The 14,859-nt window shown below is 44.5% G+C and overlaps 1 protein-coding gene across 1 annotated transcript; it reads right to left on the bottom strand.

Moving 5' to 3' along the window:
- Nucleotides 1-12,660: 12,660 nt before the first annotated feature.
- On the bottom strand, nucleotides 12,661-14,574 carry LOC109751608 (transcription factor MYB54). Its single transcript, XM_020310489.4, has 4 exons — nucleotides 14,086-14,574; nucleotides 13,247-13,687; nucleotides 12,991-13,139; nucleotides 12,661-12,908 (listed from the first exon to the last, which is right to left on the bottom strand). Exons 1-4 carry the CDS (start codon nucleotides 14,198-14,200, stop codon nucleotides 12,861-12,863), a joined length of 753 nt encoding a protein of 250 aa, XP_020166078.1. The 5' UTR covers nucleotides 14,201-14,574; the 3' UTR covers nucleotides 12,661-12,860.
- Between the last annotated feature and the right edge of the window lie 285 nt (nucleotides 14,575-14,859).

The following is a 14,859-nucleotide window of genomic DNA, read 5'->3' as shown; positions in this document are numbered from 1 at the left end:
ATAAAAAATCTTCAAAAAGTTTTGCGGTGTTTGGACTCCGTTTGATATTAATTTCCTGCGATGTAAAAAACATGCAAAAAAATAGCAACTGGCACTTGGCACTATGTCAGTAGCTTAGTACCAAAAAATGATATAAAATGACTATAAAATGATTGTAAAATATCCAAGAAGGATAATATAACAACATGAAACAATAAAAAATTATAGATACGTTGGAGACGTATCATTATGCTTAGAGACGACAGCATTCACGTTAAATAGGGCTGTGGTTTAGCAAGAAACCTAAACTGTCGTTTCTTAAAGTTTGGGGCTGCGATAATTATGTGAAAAGTTTCAACCTGATAAGCTCGAACCCAAATCGGAGAAATGTGTCTTCATAGGATACCCAAAGGAAACTGTTGGGTACATCTTCTATCACAGATCCGAAGGCAAGATATTCATTGCTAAGAATGGATCCTTTCTAGAGAAGGAGTTTCTCTCGAAAGAAGTGAGTGGGAGGAAAGTAGAACTTGACGAGGTAATTGTACCTTCTCCCGAATTGGAAAGTAGTTCATCACAGAAATTAGTTCCACTGATTCCTACATCAATTAGTGAGGAAGCTAATGATGATGATCATGAACCTTCAGATCAAGTTACTACCGAACCTCGTAGGTCAACCAGAGTACGATCTGCACCAGAGTGGTACGGTAATCCTGTTCTGGAAGTCATGTTACTAGACCATGACGAACCTACGAACTACGAGGAAGCGATGATGAGCCTAGATTCCGCGAAATGGCTTGAGGCCATGAAATCTGAGATGGGATCCATGTATGAGAACAAAGTGTGGACTTTGGTTGACTTGCCCAATGATCGGCAAGCCATAAAGAATAAATGGATCTTCAAGAAGAAGACTGACGCTGACGGTAATGTTACTGTCTACAAAGCTCGACTTGTTGCGAAGATTTTCGACAAGTTCAAGGAGTTGACTACGATGAGACCTTCTCACCCGTAGCGATGCTTAAGTCTGTCCGAATCATGTTAGCAGTTGCCGCATTTTATGATTATGAAACTTGGCAAATGGATGTCAAAACTGCATTCCTAATGGATTTCTTAAAGAAGAGTTGTATATGATGCAAACAGAAGGTTTTGTCGATCCTAAAGGTTCTAACAAAGTGTGCAAGCTCCAGCGATCCATTTATGGACTGGTGCAAGCATCTCGGAGTTGGAATATACGCTTTGATAGTGTGATCAAAGCATATGGTTTTATACAGACTTTTGGAGAAGCCTGTATTTACAATAAACTGAGTGGGAGCTCCGTAGCATTTCTAATATTATATGTGGATGATATATTGTTGATTGGAAATAATACAGAATTTCTGGATAGCATACTTGAATAAGAATTTTTCAATGAAAGACCTCGGTGAAGCTGCTTATATATTGGGCATCAAGATCTATAGAGATAGATCAAGACGCTTAATTGGACTTTCACAAAGCACATACCTTGATAAAGTTTTGAAGAAGTTCAAAATAGATCAGTCAAAGAAAGGGTTCTTGCCTGTGTTACAAGGTGTGAAGTTGAGTCAGACTCAATGCCCGACCACTGCAGAAGATAGAGAGAAAATGAAAGTCATTCCCTATGCCTCAGCCATAGGTTCTATCATGTATGCAATGTTGTGTACCAGACCTGATGTGTGCCTTGCTATAAGTTTAGCAGAGAGGTACCAAAGTAATCCAGGAGTAGATCACTGGACAACGGTCAAGAACATCCTGAAATACCTGAAAAGGACTAAGGATATGTTTCTCGTTTATGGAGGTGACAAAGAGCTTGTCGTAAATGGTTACGTCGATGCAAGCCTTGACACTGATCCGGATGACTCTAAGTCACAAACCGGATATGTATTTATATTGAATGGTGGAGCTGTAAGTTGGTGCAGTTCCAAGCAGAGCATCATGGCGGGACCTACGTGTGAAGCGGAGTATATAGCTGCTTCGGAAACAGCAAATGAAGGAGTCTGGATGAAGGAGTTCATATCCGATCTAGGTGTAATACCTAGTGCATCGGGTCTAATGAAAAATCTTTTGTGACAATACTGAAGCAATTGCCTTGGCGAAGGAATCCATATTTCAGAAGAGAACCAAACATATCAGAAGACGATTCAATTCCATCCGCGATCAAGTCAAGGAGGGAGACATAGAGATTTGCAAAATACATATGGATCTGAATGTTGCAGACCCGTTGACTAAGCCTCTCTCACGAGCAAAACATGATCAACACCAAGACTCCATGGGTGTTAGAATCATTACTATATAATCTAGATTACTGACTCTGGTGCAAGTGAGAGACTGAAGGAAATATGCCCTAGAGACAATAATAAAGTTGTTATTTATATTTCCTTATATCATGATAAATGTTTATTATTCATGCTAGAATTGTATTAACCGGAAACTTAGTGCATGTATGAATACATAGACAAAACAGAGTGTCCCTAGTATGCCTCTACTTGATTAGCTCGTTAATCGAAGATGGTTAAGTTTCCTAACCATAGACATGTGTTGTCATTTGATGAACGGGATCACATCATTAGAGAATGATGTGATGGACAAGACCCATCCGTTAGCTTAGCATAATGCTCGTTAAGTTTTATTGCTATTGCTTTCTTCATGACTTATACATATTTCTCTGACTATGAGATTATGCAACTTCCGAATACCGGAGGAACACCTTGTGTGCTATCAAACGTCAAAACGTAACTGGGTGATTATAAAGATGCTCTACAGGTGTCTCCGAAGGTGTTTGTTGGGTTGGCATAGATCAAGATTAGGATTTGTCACTCCGAGTATCGAAGAGGTATCTCTGGGCCCTCTCGGTAATGCACATCACTATAAGCCTTGCAAGCAATATGACTAATGAGTTAGTTATGGATGATGCATTATGGAACGAGTAAAGAGACTTGCTGGTAACGAGATTGAACTAGGAATGATGATACCGACGATCGAATCTCGGGCAAGTGACATACCGATGACAAAGGGAATTATGTATGTTGTCATAAGGTTCGACCGATAAAGATCTTCGTAGAATATGTAGGAGCCAATGTGGGCATCCAGGTTCCGCTATTGGTTATTGACCGGAGAAGTGTCTCGGCCATGTCTACATAGTTCTCGAACCCGTAGGGTCCGCACGCTTAAACGTTCGTTGACGATATAGTACTATATGAGTTATGTATGTTGGTAACTGAATGTTGTTCGGATTTCCGGATGTGATCACGGACATGACGAGGAGCTCCGGAATGGTCCGGAGGTAAAGATTGATATATGGGATAATAGTGTTTGGTCTTCGGAAGGGTTCCGGAGTTCACCGGAAGGGGTTCGAGATGTTTCCCGAAATGTTTGGGTACGAGAACACTTTATTTGGGCCAAAGGGGAAATCCCACAAGGTTTTTGGAAAGCGCAAAAGGAAGTTTTGCGGAGTCCAAGGCCGGACGCCAAGGTCCTTGGCCTCTGGGTCCAGACGCCGGGAACCCTGGCGTCTGGCCCTGGAGTCCGAGAAGGACTCTTGCCTTTCGGGTGAAACCGACTTTGTTGAGGCTTTTACTCCAAGTTTCGACCTCACGGCTCAACATATAAATAGAGGGGCAGGGCTAGCACCAAAGACATATCAAGAATCACAAAGCCGTGTGCCGGCAACCCCGTCCCCTCTCGTTTATCCTCCGTCATAGTTTCCGTTGTGCTTGGCGAAGCCATGCGGAGATTGTTCTTCACCAACACCGTCACCACGCCGTCGAGCTGCCGGAACTCATCTACTACTTCGCCCGTCTTGCTGGATCAAGAAGGCGAGGACGTCATCGAGCTGAACGTGTGCTGAATGCGGAGGTGTCGTACGTTTGGTACTTGATCGGGACGGATCGTGAAGGTGTACGACTACATCAACCGTGTTGATAAACGCTTCCGCTTTGCGATCTTCAAGGGTATGAAGATGCTCTCCCCCTCTCGTTGCTATGCATCTCCTAGATAGATGTTGCGTGAGCGTAGGAAATTTTTGAAATTGCATGCTACGTTCCCCAACAATCAACGCGTGTGGGCACTTGTTTCATGGGGCTAGCCCAAGTCAGCGTTCGCTAACTCCAACTAGCGCTTTCGCTTATTTTTTTATTTTTATTTTTTTCTTGTTTGTTCGGGTTTTCAGCTGCTTCATTTTTAATTTTTAATTTTTTATTCTGGATTAGGTAGTTTTTCTTTTAGTTTTTTCTCAATATCTTCTGGTTCCTCTTTTTTTTTTTCAAGTTTTTCATTTTGCATTTGTTATTTCTTTTTTATAGGATTTTCTACACATTTTTTCTTCTAATATACAATGAATATTTTTAAAATACGTAATAACCGGTTTTGGTAATATACATTGAATATTTTTAATATGCAGAGAACATTTTATTAATTCGTGATGAATATATGGTGAGCAGTTTTGTAATATATGTTGTGCAATTTTTCACATACGACGAACATTTTCTAATACGTGGTGAACTTTTTTTTGTAATATATGCTGAACATTTTTTAATTACACTGAACTTATTTGAACACATTTTTGTACCATGATTGACTATTTAAATGTGTACTTTTAATAGGTATATATATTAAATCCTAAAAATATCAAACAAGTGGCTTTTTTGTGGAAAGCGGCTGAAAAATAAAAAACAAATAAAATAAAACTGCTCAACAGAGTGCACCATGCGTAGTCAGAGTGGGTCAGCCTATTAGCTTGAACTTGTGCGAAGCCTCAACTATTTGACGCTAAAATCGTCAAATAGGAGGTCTCTACACCTCTGCTCGCCGATCGTTTTAGCCTTTGAGGACTTCTTCGAGTTCAGGCCACGCGTGTGTTTTCTTTTTCTTTTTCTTGTTTCGTCCGCATGTAAGCTGTTTTGTAAAATGCAGAGAGCATTTTACTAATTCATGGTGAATATATTGTGAACATTTTTTAATTACACTGAGCTTACTTAAACACATTTTTATACCAAGATGGACTATTTAAATGTGTATTTTTTTAATAGGTATATATATTAAATCCTAAAAATATCAAACAACTGTCTTCTTTGAGGAAAACCGACTGAAAAACCCAAAACCCAAAAAATAAATAAAAGAAAACTGCACAACAGAGTGCAGCACGCGTCGCCAGAGTGGCTCGGCCCATTAGCTTTGACTTGTGTGATGCCTCAACTATTTGACGCTAAAAATCGTCAAATAGAAGGTCTGTACACCTCTGCTCGCCGATCATTTTGGCCTTCGAGGACTTGTTCGAGTTCAAGCCGCGCGTGTGTTCTCTTTCTCTTTCTCTTGTTTGTTTCCATTGTAAAGCTGTTTTCTAAACATTCTTGGGTCATGGATTTATTAATTCAAAGCTAGGTGTGATGCATTTTATATAGAGAAAACATCGATCTCACTTGCCAGTGGCTGGTAATTTTAAAAGCGACATCATATCTGAAGGAATCTCCAAGGCGGATCCATAAACCGCCCGCATTCGTCCAGGCCGCGATGTCCGAACCGCGAAAGCCATCCAACGTGATTCTGTATCGGTCCGCGGGGTAGTCTGGACGCGATTTCTGTGCAAATTGAAGACAAGGTCGGGGAGGTGTGCGGGATTTCGAACACCCGAAATGTACGACTCCAACACACCGGCCCACCCAATCCCTCCTCCTGGTCCCACTTTCTTCCACTCTGCCCTCTCCCCCTTGATTTGCATCTGCACCTTCCACCTTCGCCGTCGCTGTTGTACGTCTCCAGCCGCTACAGAGGCATTGCCGGACATCCGCAACCAGCACGGACGTGCCCGCTCGCCGTTATGACGGAGCTTTCCACCCTGGAGCCCCTGTGATGAATGAATTTTGGAATGAACAACAACACCGCACCATTTTTGTTGATTTGGATTCTTTCCAACGCGTTATGCTGCCAAAATTTCTAGCTGCGACTTGTCCTTTTGAAACAGACAACTTTTGGACAAGTACACATTTAAATAGTCCACATTAAAAGTACACATTTAAATAGTCAATCATGATCCGTTTTTCTTGTAAGTTGTCTGTTTGTAATCCTGACCGGTTGATGGCTTTGTTAATTCAAAGCCCAGCTAGGTTCGAGCCTTTTCTCGGGCTCGGCCGTCGTCTTTTCTCTAAAAAAAGAAGACAACATTCGGATAAAGTATCGTCAAAGACAACATTCAATGATGTTCTCCGCGATATGCCATATCTGAATATTGTTTTCGGCAATGCTAGCAAGCACCCAGTTCAAGTCCTCGTCACCAGGGGCAAAGATAAGACTACCCACAGTGATAGTAACATCAGACATATCTAGATAAAATAGATGATGTGGCAAGCAATAAATGAAGAAAGAGAAAAAAGTGGTAACATAGCTAGTTACTACTAAGATGAGTAACATTACACATATCAATGCAAGATGAGTCTATAGCCTAATAAATAAAGTGTTACATGTTACCACACATTATGTTACTCCCCACTATAGAGGTAGTAACATAGACTAGTAACATAGGCATGTTACTAGTCTATGTTACTACCCATTGTGGCTAGTCTAAGGGGGCCCTTGCCCCCTCCCATAATACCATTGATTTCACCTAATCTTTGTATGAACATTGTGGATTTTGTTCTTATTGCTCCCCTTCAACATCTAAAATTACGCAATCCTCCCGCTGAATATCTATATACAGAGAACTATTAAACACCCCTTATTCTCCATGTATGATCTTGGTCTCTATCAGTTCAATGTTCATTTTGCTAGAGGCACCAAATGAACTTGGAGATGATAAGTTACACACACTTGCATAAAATAAAAGTATGAAAATTTCGCTACATTAGTTTGGTATTAAAGTAGGACACTGGGAGAGATATGTTGTTGGTTTCTTAACCCAAAACTTGACGGATTCTCTCCAAAAGGTCAAGCGTCAACGTGCGGAAATTGACACGCACGACGACGTAGAGTACAACTTCTAGACTCAGGAGTATGAGATGGAACAAGTACGTGAAGAAGCAGACGAGCAACGAGCCAAGGCATTGCCGGACATCCGCAACCAGCACGGACGCGCCCACTCGCCGTTATGACAGAGCTTTCCACCCTGGAGCCGTTTGTACCCAGATACACTCTGTCCCCTGTCGATGACCTCCATGGTGGACACCACACCCAACAGATGTTCGGTCAAATACCATTGAGCTTATCGAGATCAGCATCACCAAGTTTTACGACATGGTTCATCAGCTCGAGGCAAGGTGGCCATTGCACGTGGCAGAGGATGAGATGGTAAGTTTTTCTTTCTCTTGCTCAAGTTGTTGATTGATTCATTCATTCAATGTTGGTCTAGATGTTAAATGTAGCTCGCACGCACTGCCGTGGTCCCATGGGATAGAGGGATGGCCATTTACGTGCATACACCGCTGGATGAAGCTGAAGGGCAAGTATGTGTGGGACAGCATGATACGTTCAAGAAAAACTTGTTGGACATCCGGGATATGGTCGAATTTGAGACCTTGTTGTACTAGACTTAATTTGCATAGTATGTATGGATGATTTGTATTATTTTCTATCCGAACTTTGATGTATAGCGGCCGGTTTGCATGAAGTTTGTCCGGTTTGTTAAAAAGTGGGTTGAAATGTATGCGGCTAGAGTTGGATGGCGTCCTCTCGCATCCATGTTAGTAAACTGGCCCCCTATCCACAGATGGATGCGGGAAAAAATTTACGGGTTGCCGTTGGAGATGCCCTTATCCCCTCATAGTACACCAGTACAGTACTGTTTTCTCTACAGAGCACAGGCATGCTAATATACTAGATGATGATTATATTATCTGTAACTTTATGCACGCATCTTCCTTAAACACTATAAGAACACGAACGGAATAATAATTAAGAGACGTTGCTGCCGATGGTATAGATGATGATCAAACCCGTGCGTCATCGATCGGCCCCACACCAACCCAGGACGCGTACGCTGCATCCGCATCGACGGTCGCCGTCGGCGATCCCGACCACCCATCCCCATTGCAGCCCGAAAGCGCGCACTAGAAATGCATGAAATAACGAAACGGGGACGGATGGAGGGGGACCGGCCGACTTGTTCGTTACTAAACCGCCCGCTCGCCAGGCACAGCGCGCGCGGCGGCGTCACATCGGCCACCAACAACGGCAACGCCGACGGGAGTGGGAGCGGCGGTTGAGGAGGACCGGTCGCGGCCGGAATCTTGGCGCGCGCGCGTACGTCCCCCGCTGCAACACGCACAGCCCCTAGCTAGCTACCCCCGGCCCAGCGCGTGCCGGGCGATCACTGATCCGTGCAGCGTACAGTTCCCCGGCCGGAAAGCGACCGGCGCACGCGTGCGGCGGCGACGCGCGCGCTAGCTAGCTCGGTGGTGGGGGTGGGCGAGCGGGCATACAGCTCGATTGATTGGCTGGCTTATTTTGGGCTGGCGCGTATGTTACTTGAGGTCAAATTAAGCCCCCCTCTTGCGCGGTGGCCTGCTCTGCGTCTACGACTACGTACGTACTTGGAAGTAGCCTGGTGAGCTAGGTAGAGCTTGGCCTGCTGATGGTGATGTCTCTGGCAAGTACAGCGTAACTAACTGTGTTGGAGACTTGGAGATGGCTATGTGGCTTTATATATGAAATGATGGGAGCCGATCTGGTGCATAACTGATAAATAATTCTCTTTCCAGGGTGCAACACGTGTTCAAATTAGGCCATACTGTCATAAGTTAGGTGGTTCGGTACTTCTTTTTTTAGTGGTTCGGTACTTCCACGGACACGCAGGCGTATATTTTTGTTGCGCGTAACAGATTAGCCAGATTCAAGAACATCACCACGTTGCACTACTGTACCGAAATCATGAGATCCATCTCTTGAGTACGTATGTCGGTCTGTGTTAATTCTCGTTGCTAAGCGTGGTGTAATGTGTGAAACGGGGGCAATCTAAGTGGGGCGCATATACAAATCAGTTTTCTGTCATCTCCTTGGGGTGACGAGATCAGGGGACGGCAAGATTTGGTGTCAGTTGTTTTAGATCTACCAAGGGTTCAACGGCGATGAGTGCGGCTTCAGGGCACTGGTCCTTAAATGCATGTGCACCAAGACTTTCTGGTTGTCATAGACAAAGTCAAGTCGGCTCCGGTAGGGGAGAGGCGACATCGGCGCGTTAGCGGCTTGTTCTAGAGGCGGTAGTGACCGCTCGGTGGTCTAGAGATTTCAGTGTAATTTGTATTATATTTGACATGATTTATACTCTTGATGAACTTTTATAATAGATCTGAATTTTTTCGCAAAAAATTATATCACTTTTTTGTCTATGGGCCTTTCTAAGGAGAATTTCCCTACTATGAGAGGAGCTTTGCTACACTTACGTTTGCATATTTATGTTCGTTGCAACGAATACTTTCGAACAAGACCAGTTTGAATACATTTTGACAACCTATTTTCTTTTACCAAGTTTCGAATATTAAAACTTGCTAGTCATAATTTTAGTTCTTACCAAGTTTCATTTGCTTAAGGGGTTAAGTTCTAGTACCTCCGTCTCAAAATACTTGTCTTAGATTTTTCTAAATACGGATGTATCTAACCCTACAAATACATCTGTATCTAGACAAATCTAAGAAAAATAATTCAGGACGGACAGAATAGTTTTTAAAACTTCATAAATTTATCATTCATTCCTAACAAGTTTTAGTAGTTGAAACTTGGTGAAGTTTTTAAAGCTTGTCAAAATGTAATAAAATGGTCTTGTTTCAAAGCACTCATTACAAGAGACACGAATATGCAAATGAAATATAATTTTGAGTTTCGGTTCAAACATAAAATAAATTCAAATTTAGAAATAAGAGAAGCATAGGAGGTGAAGTGAGTGGGCATGCACTCTCTGCTGAAAGCTGCATGCGTGGACCATTTTACAACAATTAAATCCTAAACACATACAGAAGGCAATCACGATGCAATCGGATGGACACAAATCTAACTGAGTGGTACAAATCGCCTCCCGTCATCATGGGATAATTAGCATATATGTGTGCATCAAATAGCTATAGAGGCCGTGCTATACATCCTCCTTTGAACAAATTGTGAGCATCTACATCCGGACTTGACAAATTCAACCCCTCAAACGCCCACAGACGCGATCGGGTGCCTTTGCGGACAGTGACTGGTCACGTCTCAAATTTGGTGCCATGCATCCGAGTCTCTCATATTTCATCCCCTAAATCCATACAAACCATACAAAATAAATCTACGTACTACCACACACTAACTATGCTTCGTCGTCGGAAATGTCCACGACGTCGGTGCCGGGCGCCAGGTGGATGGCCACGTAGGAGGGTTCGGGCTCCTCCTCCTCCTCATCCATATACGCGAGCATCTCGTCGACTTCCGTGGCATGCTCCGCCTGCACCTCCTGCGGACGACGGCGTCTGGCCTCCGCCTCCGACTCCGACCGGAGTCCCCAGCGTCCCCCACATCCTCCTCCGGCTCGTCCTCCCCGCAACCTCATCCTCCTCCGGATCCACCGCGTCCGGAGGTAGCACCGCGGCGGTCCGGGCTTTGCACCTTGTCCAGATCTGCTCAAGGAGCTGCAGCTGGCTCTCCGGCGTTATATATGGGTAGCTTCTTACCTGGCGGCATGGGGGCATGACTACTAATGATGGCGAGCGGCCATTGGAAAGTGCGGCGGCGGTGGAAGGGAGGGGGGAAATGTGGACGCGTAGGGTTTTGGTGTCTGCGGTCGGCTTAAATAGACGGACTAGGCACTACGCGGCCCACCGGAGCGGCGCCACACGGCGCCATCAGTTCGACGGAGAAGACCAGCTTCGGACCGCCAGATTTCAGTGTGTTTTGTTGTGGGGCCCATCGTCAGTCCGACATGGCGAACACGCCCGGGCGCGCCCATGCGCCTCATATCCGCCCCAGATTTGTGCTGGATATGAGGGGTTTCTGTCAGCCCGGGCATTTGAGACCCGTTTGAGAAACCCAGACGTTTTTAGTAACCGGTCATTGACTGGACCGTCTGCCCGAGTGTTTGAGGCAGGTTTGGGATGCCTGGCTGTACAAGCTCCGACGAGTACTTGGTTTTAACTTTTAAGTGTGAATTCGTGGCTCACTTGTAGTCTTTTTTACATAGCACGTGAAGCCCCAATGCCCTGTATACCATTTCCTTGGCAAAACGTCAATTGTAAAAGTCGTTGATCCAGGTTTGTTAAATGTCATGTCGATCAGGTCAATATAGTACAGGAGGCTTCACCGTTACACCGTCTAGGGCAACAGGTTTCCAAAAGCGATTCGACGACAAAGGAAGCGTGAATGGATCAGGCTTGTGGGCCGAAAGGCGACAAGGATCAATTACACACCGCGCGCGCATCAGCTTTCGTCCATTTTCACTTTCACTGAGATGGAACGTGCATTTCATCCGTGCGAGCGAGCGAGCTAGAGTGCAGGTCCAAATCAGGGAAAATTGCGTGGGGGTTAATTAACTGACGTGAAACGACTGTTGCATCGATCATGGAGATGTTCGCGGACAAACCGGTAGACGATAAATATGGTACACGGATGCCATCAGCTAGCTAGCTCCTGCATGACTGATTCAACACGATCGCCAACGTGTCCACTTACAGCACATGTACACATCAGCTGCTCATGAGGTAAGGCGTATCGCTCAATGCAAACTTAACTTTTTGTTGCACCTACGTGTATATATAACGCGATAAACTGAGTTAATAATATATAATGCTCCTCCCTTTTATCTAAAAATATATATATATATAACGCCATAAAGTAGATGCTATAGACACCTAGCACAATATTTAATAATATGATGAAACATTTATGCAAAACACCTATCGCGAGCACACGCAATGAAACTCTGCATACATGCAAGTGAAACCAATCTACGGACGGCACCGTTGTGGTATATGTTATTATTTTCAAAAAATCATTACCACATGGCATAGAGGGGAAGGTCATAAACGCCTATACCGTAATATCGTAATCAACAAGACATATCTGATAAAATCATAATCATAGATACGACCCTAGCATACATAAGCACACACATCCTTCTAGTGGCGCGTACTAAAGGCTCCATGAGTGTCAAGTTTAGCGAAAGTCACCTCCATCTTAATGAGACATAGAGAGCAACAAAAATGAGGTTCAATCTCTGATGGACTGCCATTCCCTGGAGAGCCTAGCTTGTGGTGCTCCCGGGGGGTTTATGTTGTTGGAGTCGTTTTAACTGTCTGTAGGTTATCGACGGTTATGCCGATATAGCCTTAGCTGTTTTGTGATCTTGGCAGATAGACGAGTCTAGCTCTTGTTCTGCCATGATTGTGCATCATTTTATTTCCTTTTACCGCTTCTAGTCCCTGGTAGTTGTAACAAAAGACAAGTTGTTTCTGATATATGAAAAGCAGAGAGGGTGCTCTCTTTATCAAAAAATAATAATCTCTGATGGACTGGCAGGTACAATACACCATGGGACTATTCTGTTATCTTTGATAGTGGAAGGTCCGAGGGAAAAAAATATCTCATAACTGATTAAAAACCCATAATAACCAATAATCAAACAGATTAAATGACTGATTAAAACATCAAAAAAACATCCCATGAGACTGATTAAAACCCTAAAAAAACCCAGAATAACCAATAATTAAACATATTAAATGAGAACAAAAAATGTTTATTATTAATTAAATTTACAAATGATGAGAGAAAAGCCTCGTTCTCCATATCTCAAGAAGAACTCTGCATGGGCGGGCATATACATGCATGTGTGCGTACATCAATAAATTACATGTGCATGTCATATATATACGTTTGCATTTTGCTTAGCTTCCTCTATAAGTATATTTGGTGTTAGATTGCTACAGATGTAGCATGCCCCGGCCGGCCTCCTCACAAAGCATTACAAGCTGCTTTGGATGCACCACCCCTAGTTAAATACTGACCCATAACATATATAGATAAGATAAATCACTGACGGGAAGTCCCAACCTCCATGAAATCTATGAGCGACACCTGCCCTTCGGCTTGCTGATCGTCGTCGTCGTCCCGGTTCTCCTCGATGCTCGAGCCGCACTTGGTGTCGCTCGAGCTCACGTTCACCTGGAGGAAATCGTAGAACTCCACCGATCTATTCGTATCTGCAAAACAAACCCTAATTGATTCATTCCAGACATACAAGCTAAACTAATGGGAAAACGTCTGTATACTAGAACCCTGCATGCATGCAATGGATCATTCATTTCACCTTCATTCGTGTATGAGCAGTAACCCTCCTTGCTACTGTGATGGCTGATCGCGAAGGGGGCAGCAAATTCTCTGCGGTACTTGTGGAGCAAGGCGGCCATGGTATTCGCCTGCGGAAGTCTCGGCTTCTCGCCGGCGGCGGTGTTCCTAGGGCTATCGTCTTTCTCGGCACCGGCCGTGGTGGTGGAGGCGGCGGCGGCGGGCGTGGCACGTCTGTTGGACGACAGCCTCATCCGCTCCCTGCACCGGCGGGCCATGATCACATGCCAGTGGTTCTTGACGGCGTTGTCGGTGCGGCCCGGGAAGAGCCTGGCGATGACGGCCCACCGGTTGCCGTGGACGCGGTGCGAGGCCAGGAGCAGCTCCTCCTCCTCCTCCGAGAAGGGGCTCCGGTTGATCCTCGGGTCCAGCTGGTTGAACCACCTCAGCCTGCAGCTCTTCCCTGAAATCACAGACAGAGAACAGGTCATTTTCCATGGGTTGATTAATTAAGCTTAGGCGATGTGCTTCAACGACACCATGGATAGCTAGCTTGTGCGCGAAAGATGAATTAGGAAGCAAGAAAGGTAAAATTAACTCTCTCAGTGGCTAGCTAGCGAGATAAAATTGCTCCACAAGTGAAAGAGATGCCATATGCACATCAAGGTGAGCATGACACCCTAACAAATCGAAATTCTCTCGTGGACTAACAAGAAATCCCCCAAAAGTCAGATAAGCTTAACGGAACCGGATTGCGCCTTAACGGAACACAAAGTACACCTAATTAGCCAATAAGAGAGATTCATTAATTCCACACATGATCGGTTGATGCTCATGCATGCATACATGCATGTCCCGTACCTGATCGGCCCTGGAGCTTCTCGGCGATGGCGTTCCAGTTGTGCGGCCCGTACCGCGCGACGAGCTCCTTGAGCCTCTCGTCCTCCGACGGCCTCCAGTGGCCTCTGGTGCACATCCTCGATCGATCGATCAACCAAGCAGCAAAGAATAGCAGCAAATCGCTCTAACCTCTGTCGATCCCTTTAGCTAGCTATCTCTTAAATATATAATTAGATTTGTGAGGCTAGCTGCACATAAACAGCAGCAAAAGAATAATAAACTAACTAAACTAATTTCAGACGCAGATCGATCGATTCGAGGCCACTGGAGAGAGATGAACAAAGAGAGAGAGAGAGAGAAGGGAAGAGAAGAGACAAAGATCGGCAGGATGAGAAGAGGCAAGAGAAAGATAAGGGGTGGCGGATATATAGATAGATAGAAAGGTGGGGAGAGGGGCCAAGGGAAAGTGATGAGCAGGCAGTTTCTCTCTCTCTCTCTCTCTAACTGGCCAACCCCAGCGTGCTAGCTCTCGTTATTGTTGATCGGTTAGTGAGGGAGAAGATAGCGAGTTGGGAGATGGTTACACCGGAGTTAGTTTGATGCTACGTGTGCGCTAACGGGTGGTTTTGTACGTTAAGCTTCGCGAGAGCGGAATAGAAAATGTTAGTTACATGCTATCTATAGCTAGAGCTAGCTAGGTCCACAAGATCAACGAACTATATGTGCAGCAGTGTCTCGCCAGTTACAATTGCTCAACAAACAACATACGGAAAAGAAACCAAATTAAGCACACTG

The sequence above is a fragment of the Aegilops tauschii genome, chromosome 4 (assembly GCF_002575655.3).
Source record: "Aegilops tauschii subsp. strangulata cultivar AL8/78 chromosome 4, Aet v6.0, whole genome shotgun sequence".
Lineage (NCBI taxonomy): Eukaryota > Viridiplantae > Streptophyta > Magnoliopsida > Poales > Poaceae > Aegilops > Aegilops tauschii.
This window is presented reverse-complemented; position numbering and strand designations above follow the sequence as displayed.

What these genes read in the sequence shown, in the direction of transcription:
- LOC109751608 (XM_020310489.4), bottom strand. Translation starts at nt 14,200, where the DNA reads ATGTGCACCAGAGGCCACTGGAGGCCGTCGGAGGACGAGAGGCTCAAG. An exon ending in GAAGCTCCAGGGCCGATCAG is followed by an intron (nt 13,688 to 14,085) that starts GTACGGGACATG and finishes CTGTGATTTCAG; the next exon opens with GGAAGAGCTGCAGGCTGAGG. An exon ending in CGCTCATAGATTTCATGGAG is followed by an intron (nt 12,909 to 12,990) that starts GTTGGGACTTCC and finishes CATCCAAAGCAG; the next exon opens with CTTGTAATGCTTTGTGAGGA.